The sequence below is a fragment of the Anoplopoma fimbria genome, chromosome 13, assembly GCF_027596085.1.
Source record: "Anoplopoma fimbria isolate UVic2021 breed Golden Eagle Sablefish chromosome 13, Afim_UVic_2022, whole genome shotgun sequence".
NCBI classification, from domain to species: domain Eukaryota; kingdom Metazoa; phylum Chordata; class Actinopteri; order Perciformes; family Anoplopomatidae; genus Anoplopoma; species Anoplopoma fimbria.
In genome coordinates, this window is record NC_072461.1 from 5080253 (window position 1) to 5093229 (window position 12977).

The 12977-nt window shown below is 40.9% G+C and overlaps 1 protein-coding gene across 1 annotated transcript; it reads left to right on the forward strand.

Annotated features, from left to right (window-relative positions):
• Positions 1 to 11443: 11443 nt before the first annotated feature.
• Positions 11444 to 12418, forward strand: foxb2 (forkhead box B2). Its single transcript, XM_054611571.1, has one exon. The coding sequence runs from the start codon at positions 11444 to 11446 to the stop codon at positions 12386 to 12388; it is 945 nt and encodes a 314-aa protein (XP_054467546.1). The 3' UTR covers positions 12389 to 12418.
• Positions 12419 to 12977: the final 559 nt, after the last annotated feature.

Below are 12977 nucleotides of genomic sequence, written 5' to 3' on the forward strand. Positions count from 1 at the left end.
TGGTATTTAAATACAGGCATTTACAGAATTACACACTCCCACATCAAAAAGTCTGGTCTCTGGACATTCAACATTTGTTTTGTGAAAACAAAATCTAAACATTCTAATAGAAACTAGCAAAGGCTTCCTCTTAAATGACATGCATCCTCATTCATTACACCTACAGAAAGTGAAAGGAAACGATGCAATCATTTTTTGGTAATTGGGATCGAAATCACACTGAGCCATCCCCATTATGCACTTGCACTGGGTGTTCTGTGTCAATCTGTAATGTTTTATCTGAAACAGATAAGCTGACTCACCACTAGTACAAGCCTGCCCTGCAGCCTGCACCATTAATCAAGAAGCAAAATGTGGATACAATGAAAACCCTGTCTATCTGGAACTCATCTTAATGGGCTTGTATGCTCTGATGGGAGAGGGAGTGTTGGAGCAGCAGAGGGGAAATTTTACAAAATCAAAGACCGGCAGGAAGCCTTGACTATTCGTATTTCTTGACTCGATTCTTGCCACAAACTGGCAACCTTGTGGTAACAAACTCAGTTGTGTATCCTCTGAGCATCTTCCAACCTTAGCTAACAAAGGATACCCTTTCTTAGTGGGCTTGACAAAATAACTTTGATAGAAGTCCATCAGGACTGTCTGAGTGGGTATTTGAAGTGGCATCTTGACAACTCTATACACATTTTGATATACCCTCTTAAAATTATTCTGCAAAGTTATTTAGGAATCGTCCAGTATGCTTCTTTAACTTCCCTGACTCCATACAAACTGCAGATTACATGTAAAATTGGTTTGCCCGTGATTTAACAGCTTTCCCCTGTGAAAAATATGCAGCTGGCTAGACATTATCAAATGACAATGCATTGTGAGTTAGTCAATATCATGAATTGCTTTCAATCTAAAAACAAAGACGACTAAATGTTCACTGTGAAGGAATAGTTATTTACATGAGGGGAGAAGAGATAAGAGACCAAGGCCCAGAGAGGGATTTGGCGAGAAGTCAGAGGCTCATTTCCTACCCGAGTTAACTCTGTTTGTAGTCGCACTCAAAGCTGATTGAAGCACTCTTCTTTAAGATGTAGGATATAAATACAATGGCCATCTTAGGGATGAACACCCCTCTCTCTGAAAAGGACAGTTAAAATAAATATCAAAATCGAAATGCTTTATTGATCCCTGGAGCTAAATTGGGTTACTGCTCCTATTCTGGAATAGAAATATATTAAATAGAGAAATTATAAGAAAAACTTAAATAAGAAATAAGTATATAAAAATATAAGCATTATACTACAAGATAAAGACAATACATAATACAAAAATGAATTATGTTTAATTATATTTATATATATATATATATATATATATATATATATATATATATATATATATATATATATATATATAAGCAGTTTAGGGCTAAATATTGGTTCAGGTAGTCCCGCGGAGCCATTTGTACAGAGCATGTTCCATGATGAACACAAAACAGCGTTGCACGTGGTCAGTAAGGGCGACTGGTTAAGCCGGCACCAATAGAGACTTCCTGTTGAAGGATTTTATAACCCATTATCACTCCCCTCTAATTGGTTTGAGACAGCACTTAAAAAAGGGGACTGCAATATAGGGACTATGGATAAGTCTGACATGTAAAGGTGGTGGGGGAATAAAGAACAGGAAAAAATAGGGGATAGACAGGTGAAAAGAATGTGATAGGCATAAGAAAGGAGGAGGAAGAAATTAGATAAGAGGGAGTGAAGATGAGAGGCAAATAAGTGGAAAGGGAGAGAGAGAAGAAGAGGAAAGAGGAGAAGGTGTGTGAGAGGGAGAGAAAAGGAGAGGGGGAGGAGGTCTGCAGCCAGTCCTTTATAAGAGAGAGAGAGAGAGAGAGAGAGAGAAGGAGTATAAATCAATACTAGATAGCCAGAGAAAGGAAGCCATGCATTAGCAAGAGAAAAGGCCACTCAGTGTCTGTTCTACTGCAGCTGTGTGTGTGTGTGTGTGTGTGTGTGTGTGTGTGTGTGTGTGTGTGTGTGTGTGTGTGTGTGTGTGTGTGTGTGTGTGTGTGTGTGTGTGTGTGTGTGTGTGTGTGTGTGTGCAGGAGCATGCGTCGGCCATCTGATATCCTTCAATCTGAGTGCTCACCCTCTGAGCTCAATCCCCTTATCCCAACACATTCACGTCCTCTCCTCTCTCCTCTCTCCTCTCTCCTCCTCCTCTCTCTCTCCTCTCCTCTCTCTCTCTCTCTCCTCTCCTCTCCCTCTCTCTCCTCCCTCTCCTCCTCTCTCCTCTCTCCTTTACTCCCCTCTCCTCCCGGGAGCCCACGTTTGGAATATATTATGAATCTCCTTTAGATGCCCTGCCGTTTCAATTTGGATTTCAAGCCAAATAACAGTCTAAGATGAGGAGATTTACTCCTCTTTACGCCCACAGTTATTGCTCAATGCATAAAAGCTGTGTGTCTTCAGAAACAGTAAGCTTTAACATGGCACTTGCAGCCATTGGAGCCACTGGAGCCTGTCCAAGCACATTAGATTGAAGTCAAGAAAACACTGACAACAAGTCACCAGTCCATCATACACAGACATTTCGATCATGTCATATACATATATCTATACATAATCATATCTATTGGAGTCTCGTTTTCATCTGAACTAAAGTGAAGCACAAACCCTCTTAACCCGGGCAGAATACAGAAACACACAGAAAGGACCTGGCCTGAGAATGAGAGACACGTTCTTCCTGCTGTGTCAGCCACTGAGCCACAATACCACTATTTACATTATATACATACACACATAGGGCTGTCACGATATTAGATTTTCACTACACATTATCATCCAATTCATCTTTAGCTTTGATCATTGTGCGTTTTGTCTGTTTTTTTGGAAAATGAATTATGCTCAAAATATGAGTGTCTGTGGTGGAGAGAGAGTCTGTAACCTTAAAATGATTTAGGAGACCCTGAATTTGCTGCAAGACACTCTCACTGCCAACTGTAATTAAGATTATATAAATATTTCATTTGTAAATATCACGGTTCGTCACTACCAGTAAATAGTGACACTCCTGAACATATATATTCTTTGTGAATTTCTCATTACATCTAATGTGTGCCTTGAAGTATAATTAACATTATTTGTTTTGAAAAAAGAATACTTAGTGAATCAACTATTATTTGTTGTTTTAGGAAAAATGTATTAGTAACACATAGGGTTTGGAAATTACCTCTTCTTTTTATCACTTTGAAATGATCACATTTTGCTAATAAACGCAAAGCCAAAGCCAAGATCAAAGTGGTCCTGAAATATATTTTCAGGTGTGTGTGTGAGGCTGTATTAATGTGCAGACTGAGAAGGGCAGATGGTGGCAGTCCACTCAGCACATTGCTTCAGCTCTAAGCCAAATGATGGTAGGGTGAAGGAGGGAGAGTCGTGGAGCCATACGAAGAATAACTGAGTGAGAAAGAAGGATAGGTTCAGTAGCACTAAGAGCCAAGCCAATTAGAGATATGGATGTTCTGGACGGTGGCCACACAGAGAGTAGAGAGAGAGGGAGCAAGATAGACAGTGGTCAGCAAAATAGCAAATCATCAAAGTTTATATTGGAGAGCTAAGAGACAGATAAAGTGAGTCTGTGTGCATGAGAGAGAAATGTTTTATAATCATGACATGTGTAACACTTTATCTGCGACCTCCATGACACTCATCAGTTGCCCTCCTTATCACTCAATTACCCTGCTGTGCTCTGATCTGCTTCTGTGATCTTCACTCTACTCTCCCCCTACGTTTGTGTAAAGTTCATCCCAGATAAAAGCTCTTATCCTCTTTAAATGTAGTTCCATACAGGCTGTTCATATGCAAGTTTGTGTTGTATTGACAGACACCTGTTTAGATGAATGAACTGTGAATTATTAATACTGTAGCATGGCTAAAAATGTATTCATTAAGAGAAATTAGGCAAATGCAAGCATTATCCTGATGATTTCAACCCTCTATGAAGTGTAGTAACAGCATATTGGTGTACATATCAACATATTTTCTACATCATCCCTTTAAGTAAAAAACATTTTTTCATGTTCATTTAATGCTATTATAGAATTTCCCAATTTCATAAGCATGTTTTACTATCTTAAATTGCTAAATCATCTTTTGTACACGTGAACACCATCACCTATATGTTATCACCAATGGCCATGAAGTGTATAGTTTGGACTTTAACATTCTCATACAATATATGTACCAATCTGTGAATGATTGCACATACACAATCGTTGTCTGCAGATGAAGAGCATGTGATATGCTCAAAAGCTCCTAGATTGTTTTCTCAACTGTTGTTTGAATGGCCAAGAATGAATGCTGAGATCAAAAGATCCAGAACAGGTTCTCTAACCGATATTCAAAGTATGAATATAGCAGTAAATAACTGTTATCTATGTGACGATATAGTGGAGAAATGGCTACTTGAGCAGGGAATGAAGCCACTCTCCCTCTGTCTAACTCATGGCTGTTGCTCTGCACAGCACTCATACGACAGTTACAGATGATAACGATGTCCCAACCCTAGCTTAGCACCCACCCTCTTGTTCCCACTCAGGTAAACGCTAGCTCAGTAAGCTCTGCTGGCGTTGTTTGCACTGTTTGTGCTGTTAGCACTGTTGGCTTCTAGCAACTGCCTATTGAGCACCTTTAAGGAGAGATTGTTTTTGTAAACCATATGGATAAAGTTGGGATTTTAACTAAGTCTTCACAGATAATCTTTCAAATGTTGAAGAATAAGTATGTTCACAGCTCAAAACCTTTGACAAATACCACCATGGACATGCACTGCAACTGCTAATATGGTCATGTCTTTTAAACAAGCACATAGAGAGGGCAGTTTCACAGGCCTTTGGCCTCAAGACATGTACATCATCATCCATGAAAGGATCCCTGATGGGAACGTCTGTGCAAGTGTTGCAGGGCTCCCCTGACAGTCTAAATGTACACTAGCCAAGACTGTATATAGAAATGTAAAAAAGACTTGAACAACATATCTACAATCTATAACAATATGCTAATATGTGTGCCCCGAAGGCTCCACAGTCATTTAGTCTATATAAATGACGTTGTTTAGTATTTGCATGAGGCTTTTTTATGTGTGAACTATATTCAGTCCTGGATCAAATGCAAATCATGAGTCAGTATCTGCAGAGCATCCAGAGGAAGGACGGACAGCCTCTGGCTAAACTTGTTGATGTCACGCCTCCCCCTCATTAGAAATCTGCTCCTCATTCAAATCCACACACTGCTGTTCCTGTAAACACATCGAGCTCATTGTATGGAGCCTCTACTGTCATATTGTCGATCTACAGGTGCTTTGGGGACGTGAAAAGGCTTTCTTCAGCAACAGGAACGCAGCCTGTAGCACAGCAGTGTCAGCCTTCCCGTCAAGGTCTCATTCATTACAGCCACAACCTGGTGTTAACGCCGCCGAGGGCTCTCAACTCACCCCGAGTCTGCACTGGACCCTCCGCAAATACTCTTCCATGTTGGCCTGCGTCGCTACGGCGTCGCTGCAGATCTCCCCATAGACCAAGTTTCGGCAATATTGCTGCTGTTGATGCGTGTGCGTGTGTGTGTGTGTGTGTGTGTGTGTGTGTGTGTGTGTGCATGTGTTTTTTCTCTCCGCTTCCGAGTCCCCCGCTGCGCTCCCACTGCAGCACGTCTCTGCTGCTGTGTGTGCCGTCGGTCCTCCCCTTCTCTACGGGGTGAACCCACAACGCCGAGCAGTGGGTGTGACGGCAGGAAGAGGAGATCCGACGGAGGCGCGCTCCGTGATTCAACCACACACACACACACACACACACACACACACACACACACACACACACACACACACACACACACACACACACACACACACACACAAACACACCTATGCTATACTGTACATATACCCTAAGCGTCCAGTCGACCAATGGTGCAGCACCCTTTCACTGCCAGTGGCCGCAGCGTTGATTTCAGCTCCTACAATATATATTTGTTTTGGTGTGCCGCAATTTTCCACACATTTTTCCATTTTTGCCGCAATGTGATCAAAACAACATGCAAGAATCAAAGAACACTGCAATGCCTTTCTGGATTGTGTGTGTGTGTGTGTGTGTGTGTGTGTGTGTGTGTGTGTGTGTGTGTGTGTGTGACAGGAATCACTTTAATTAATCTGAAAGATGACCTGTGAGTAACAACCTGAGAAATAGGGAACACATGAAGACAGAAACTCTCTCTCTCTCTCTCTCTCTCTTTTGCACATACACACTACCATACAAACGAGAAGCCTACCCTGAAACTTTAATATTTAAAATGGACAAGGCATTTATCATAGGGTCATGGTGCCACTGGATTTATCTTATATCTTATATATTCTCTCTATCTATCTGTCTAACTGTCTAACTTATTTATCACGTGCACAGCCAAAATTAACCTGCAAACAAACCTTGTTGGGCCCCTTCTGACCCCCTTTGTGCATCATACAGTATGTACCAACCACTACTCGTATCATGGAATGATTTAGTTTGTGATATTAAGATTTAACCTAACTTCATGTTGGAACTGCACCATGCAAGCACAATTTAAACAAAAAATGATAAAAGTTTTGACACAGGTCCCCTTTACAAGACCAGGTCACAACCTGTTGATTATAAACACAGGACCTGCCTTTTGCAGTTACAGTGTCAGATTACCAAAATGTGCCTGCATAAAGTGAACCTGAAGCTCCCACCTGGGGGTCTGGTACACCTGGACAGTTGCTTGCCGTTCCATGTTGGTAATCCAGCCTTGTCTTGTCATTTGTAGGCTTTAACTAGCAAAAGGGAACTATGCAAGTTTTGGACTGACTCCCAGTGACTGAAGAAGATAACAGAAGTAGGATGTTTATCACAAAAGCAGTATAGATGAAAATTATTTTCTTATAAAAGGACAAAATGCTTCTTGCAGTAATACATCACAATAAACATGCATTTGTATAACTTTGTGTGTGTGTGTGTGTGTGTGTGTGTGTGTGTGTGTGTGTGTGTGTGTGTGTGTGCGCGCATTTTCACTGTACCTGTCAATTGCTTTTTAGTTCACTATTTTTACTGCAGGACACAATGAGATGACATGAGAATCTCTAAAAGATGTTGCGAATTCCCATTTGTTGTGAAAGCAGTGATACTCTGGTCGTACAGTAATGAAGGCTGCGTTATTGCAGTATCAATGTGGGGAGCCAAAAGGTCCTTGTACTTGTAGTCAAGCCAGACATAATATAAATAAATTATGTAAATTGAGAATATTATGAGTTGAAATCTGATTTATTATCAAAGAAGCGACCTGTTGTATACGCAGAGATTCACATTCAAGATACACGGTGGTGTTTTTTATTTTATTGGAAAGTATTTTTGTCATTTTTTTATTTTTCTATTAGTTACTTATTTTATATATATATATATATATATATATATAATAAATCATATATATATATATATATATATATATATATATATGATGGAAGGAAAACACCTTAGTATGGTCACTGTGTGTAGTTGTATCAGGGCTACAGTGGATAATCCTTTACTGCAATGAGAATAACAGTATGTGAAAACAGAGGAGCCTGTATGTACACAGTTTATTAAAACTCTACAAGGAAATCTGCTCCAGGTTTGCTATTGTGGCTGTCAAAAGATAAGGCATAATATGAATAGGCATATGAGAGAAGGTTTCAGTTAAGTAGGTAGTTGGTTTATGAGCAAGTTGAAAGTATAAGCTACAAATCTTTCTAATTAGTGGAGCTGTATTCCGTGAGAAACACAAGAGCATCTGACCCTTCATGTCCCTTTAAATGAACTCACAGAAAATCTAATTGACAGTAACCATCCTCAAGAAAGGATGTGTTCAAGTTCTGTATTACAGTACATCCTGTCCTATAACAAAAACACTAAAGGAAAATATCCTCCATTACTTTCATTCCATTGTAAATTGCTCTTAATTTTTTTCATTTAAAAAAACATAAACTGGGAAGTTGGATCCAGTATTTTGCTTGTTGGTGACATTGTGTGTGTGTGTGTGTGTGTGTGTGTGTGTGTGTGTGTGTGTGTGTGTGTGTGTGCATGTGTATAATGGGAGGAATTACAGTAATTTTGAGACAGACAGAGAGAAAGATAGCAGATGAGCAAGCAGGACCGAGGTAACGATCACTGTCCAGCCCAAAAGTTCATAAAGAATGCTTTTCGCTGCTCACTTGCCTGTAAAAATCTATCTACACTGGCGTGAGTGTTTATTTTCCGTGTCTAAATGACAACAAAAACTTTTAAATTAATTTAGTTTTTTAAATAATGCACGTTTGATTTCCAGGTTAATCATTTGTTGTCATTTTCAACTAGATGTTGAACCTGTCCAGCTCACAGTTAGGAAATTCTACTGCTAACCCTGCAAAGTCAAAAAATTAAGAGTGGAAAAGTGATAAAATATTTTTCTATTATTATATTCACATATGTGTATGAGCCATTTTCCTGAAAGGTTATTGTACCCTCAGTATTTTGACAAAATTAAAGGAAAACTGTACGACAAACTACAGTCTTAGCATAGAGTTGTATTAACTACTCTCTCAGTCAGAATTAAAGAAAAAAAAGTATTACTGTTTACAAGTACACTGATTTGTAATCATACATTAATAAATTATTTTGCAAGATTTAATATTTATTTATTCAGACTCCGATATGCAATGTGGAAGTATTAGGTTAGGTTTGAGCAAAAGAAAGGAACAAATACAAAGCTTATGGATAAGATTTATTCTGGTGACAGTTTTCTTATTGTTGTTCTGGAAGTATGAGGTCAGAGAGTTTGAGGAGAATACAAGACTGAAAGCTTTATTTACAAAGTTTTCCATCGTGAATGAATAATGATGTTATAGCAATACCTTACTGACTGAAATCACTCTTGAAGGCAACAGGCAGACAGACTGCAGCTTTGATCTATGAATGTTCCTGGTTGCTCGCTCTTTTATGGGGAAACGGAAAGATTTGTCGTATTTTGTCTCTAAATAATTTCCCATTACACGTGTAAGGCTTACAGCGTTTGTCCTAAACTGGTTTAATTTTCCATTGAAAACAATAGGCCTCGCTAATTGATTTTAATGGCTCTCTCCGCGACGATGAGCCCCTTATGACTTGGAGAGAGGTCTTTAAGATTATTATTATTAGTATAATTGCCATTACCCCCACACTTTCCCTCTGCGAATGGGAGACAGAGAAAGAATATCTTTGCCCTTAAGCTGAACAAATAATTATTAGAGACAGGAAACAGACACATATGAAGGCTCCACCTTTGAGCAGACCCCCTCCTGGAGACCCTCATTCCCTCTGCCTCCTCTTCGTGCAGTAATTTATGCAAAATTAATTGATACATCTTTTATAATTGATGTGCTGTAAAGTTAATGAGTAATTTATGTAATTAGTCAATTAAGGATAATTCCAGCATATGTTCCATATGCCCAGAAGGTGTGCTTTACAACTAGTTATTTGTCCAGGAGTTGGGTGCAGGCGAAGACTACCTAATTAATTCTGTTATGCAGATCAGCCACGGTGTCTATTTAACGGCCCCCTTTGTGAAAACAGATTTAATATTGATCTTTCCCGGGCGTTTAAAGAGGATGCTTTTTACCAGCGCTGGCCTCTGAGGGCCTCGGAGTTTCAAAACTCATTTTTCAGGCGCCAGAAAAACAATTGTGCACACAAAACAAAACCAAAAAAATAAATAATAATAAACACAAGCACAAGCACAACGACGACTTTTCTTTATTTAGATATGAATATATAAATGTTCACTCTTTGTCAGGCCAAGTGGCGCTAAAAAGGTGATTTTAATTGCAATTACATAATGTCTTTAAAATATGCTCTCCGTCGACACAGTTGACCTTTTGAGTGGGCTTGAAGGACTGAGACATAACGGGAGATACACCGGCTAATTAATTGACACAGTTTTGAATATTCATACCTAATACAGCAAGCTTGCCCTTAATTACATTGTGGACTTCTCTCCTAGGAGGCTAAATCACGATAGGCTTAATTATTGTAATGTATTCGAGGCCCCCCAACGGGGCACCGGGGAAGACAGGAGCCGTCAAGGACCCAGTCATGACACCTGGCTGAAGAATACACGGGAAGGGAAGCAGCTTCTGTTGTTCTGAGCAGACTTCGGAGCAGGGGATGAAGTTTGTTTACATCCTTGTAGGATTCACAGGAGAGTGTTTGAACAGACAGACAGCCGCCGGACTCCCCTCTCAGCAATTAATCAACAACAGCCTCCCTCCTCTCTCCTCCCTGTCTGGAGCAGAGGAGTATTGCGCACTGATGATTGTGCGCAAAGGAAGACATGATTTATTGTTTGCAAAGTCTGAAAGTGCAATCGTGCAAATTTAGCAAAGAGGTTGTATTTATGTATTCCATTCTTTACTATTTATTTCCTCAAGTAAAAACAGTGTGCTAGTTGGCCTTTTCAAATCATCATCATGGTTATTTCAATGATGTTATCTCAGCACAGACGTTTACTTTTTTTATTAATAGGGATTATATGCTTTCGGCAATGGTTATGACACAGAGATCTTTATATGCAAAGCAAGAAAGCCCTCCAACACCATACCATGATGTGCAACATACAAACTGACTGACTGACTTTTTTACAACAGAGGTCAAAGGTCGAGTCAACAGCAGTCAGGGAATTGGGGGGATTGGGACATCCAGAAGCTGGGCCCTTTAAACACAGTTCAGTAATTAAAATCAGTCACTCTGGTTATTTTATGTCCCTGTGTACATTACGCAGGAATCTTTGATTGGCAAACAAGAGATGAGAAGCAAACCCATGTCTTGAACGCACCACCCACTCCTCATTTTTATTCATTTCTTTGCCCCCATCTCTCTCTCTCTCTCTTTCTCTTTCTCTCTCTCTCCCTCTCTCTCCACACACGCACACACAGCCCTCTGCTCTCCCCTGACGTGTCCCCTAAGTGTCTGGATAACAGATAACAGAGCCAGCGACCTGCGGGGGTCTTACAAAAACGGCATTCGTGGAGTGGGAGCATCGCATAAGAGGTGAGGAGCACAGAGAGAGGAACTCTTAACTTTTACGCACAGAGAGTGGCTTTTACGCGCAACGCCAAGTAAAGAGCATAATTTGACAGTGAAGAATCTGTAGAAGAAAAATCTTCTTGGGATGCAGGAGCTTCTCACGGATCTTACCTGACAGCTGCGGGCCTTTATAGGCAACTCTGTATATCACTGCTCGACAATTTACCAGCTTCTAATCCGATGACTCCGGACTTTGGAACAGATCCGTCAGATGGAGACTGATTTGAAAGCTGTCAAGATCATTATATAATTCAAAATATAACTTTAAAGTTTCATTTAACAATTCAAAACTTCTAGAAAACAGTTAACATGCCTCGTCCGGGGAAGAACTCTTACAGCGACCAGAAGCCTCCATATTCCTACATATCCCTGACAGCGATGGCTATCCAGAACTCATCCGAAAAGATGCTGCCTCTGAGTGACATTTATAAGTTCATCATGGACCGGTTTCCGTATTACCGGGAGAATACCCAACGATGGCAGAATTCCCTGCGACACAACCTCTCTTTTAACGACTGTTTCATCAAGATCCCTCGACGGCCTGATCAGCCTGGGAAAGGCAGCTTTTGGGCTCTGCACCCGGACTGCGGGGACATGTTTGAGAACGGCAGCTTCCTGAGGAGACGGAAACGCTTCAAGGTGCTGCGAGCTGAGCACATGGCCTGCAAGAGCTCTCCGATGATGCATTACTTCCACCACCACCACCACCACCACCCGGTTAGCAAGCTGGGCACAGCATCCGGCCACCAAGACCAGTCAGCCGGCCCTGCAAGCGCCGTGGCTCGGCTCCCTCCCTTCCAGGGTTACGGGGGCATTTGCTCACAGTCCGGCGGGTTTAAACACCCATTTGCCATCGAGAATATCATAGGACGGGACTACAAGGGTGTGATGGCCAGCGGGCTCCCACTCACCTCCGTCATGCACCACCTGGGTTACCCGGTGACCTCGCAGCTCAGCAGCGTGGTCAACTCCATGTGGCCTCACGTCGGGATGCTGTCGGAGTCCATGGGTGGCGTGCACGTCCCCGCGTCATCCGAGTACGCGCCTTTCGGGGTGTCAGCAAAGGGCCTGTACCACAGTGCCAATGGGCAAACCCTGCCAATCAAACCGACCCCATCTCTGGGTTCTGTGCCCAGTTTGGCTGGGCTTCAGTCCGGCCCGGCCCAGCTCTGCTCACCGGTGTCACTGATGGAGAAGAGCGATCTGCTGGAGGGGAAAGGCAACCCTCTACACCCGGCTCTCCTGCTGTCCTAACCGGGGTAATTTTTTGAAAAGTAACGCAAAAAGAAGGACATTGTTATTGCATAAAGTAAGACAGAAAAGGCTTATCAGCAGCATCATAGTTTACGTTAAATGCAGCTAAAAGAGTTGTAAAAACTAAGGTTGACATTGTGCTGTGTAATGATTTTTTTCATTAGACCCATGTTGATTGAAATCATAATTTATTTGCACAATTTGTGAGGGCATTTACCACATACTGTAATGTGGCACTGATAAATACAATCAGACAAGTAGATATGCTGAACCCAAAGAAAGCTTTGATTTAGGAGACAAGCAGCCTAAAATTATTCCCAAATGCAAACATGAACTCTGTTTTATATATTTTTTGCTCTCATTCTATTTATTCTTAATCTATGGCAGGCCTATTGACTAAAGACAAATAGGCCTTCATGTTTTTTAATTAGGCCTGTTGCACTTTTTTGTGTGTTACTTAGCAGTGAATTGAAAATGTTATGCTTGTATTATAACACTATTTATCTGAGAATATTCATAAAGAACTTAAAACCGAATCTTCTTTGGTGTTGTAGTTATTTATATACTCGTTTTAATTAAATGTCCTCGC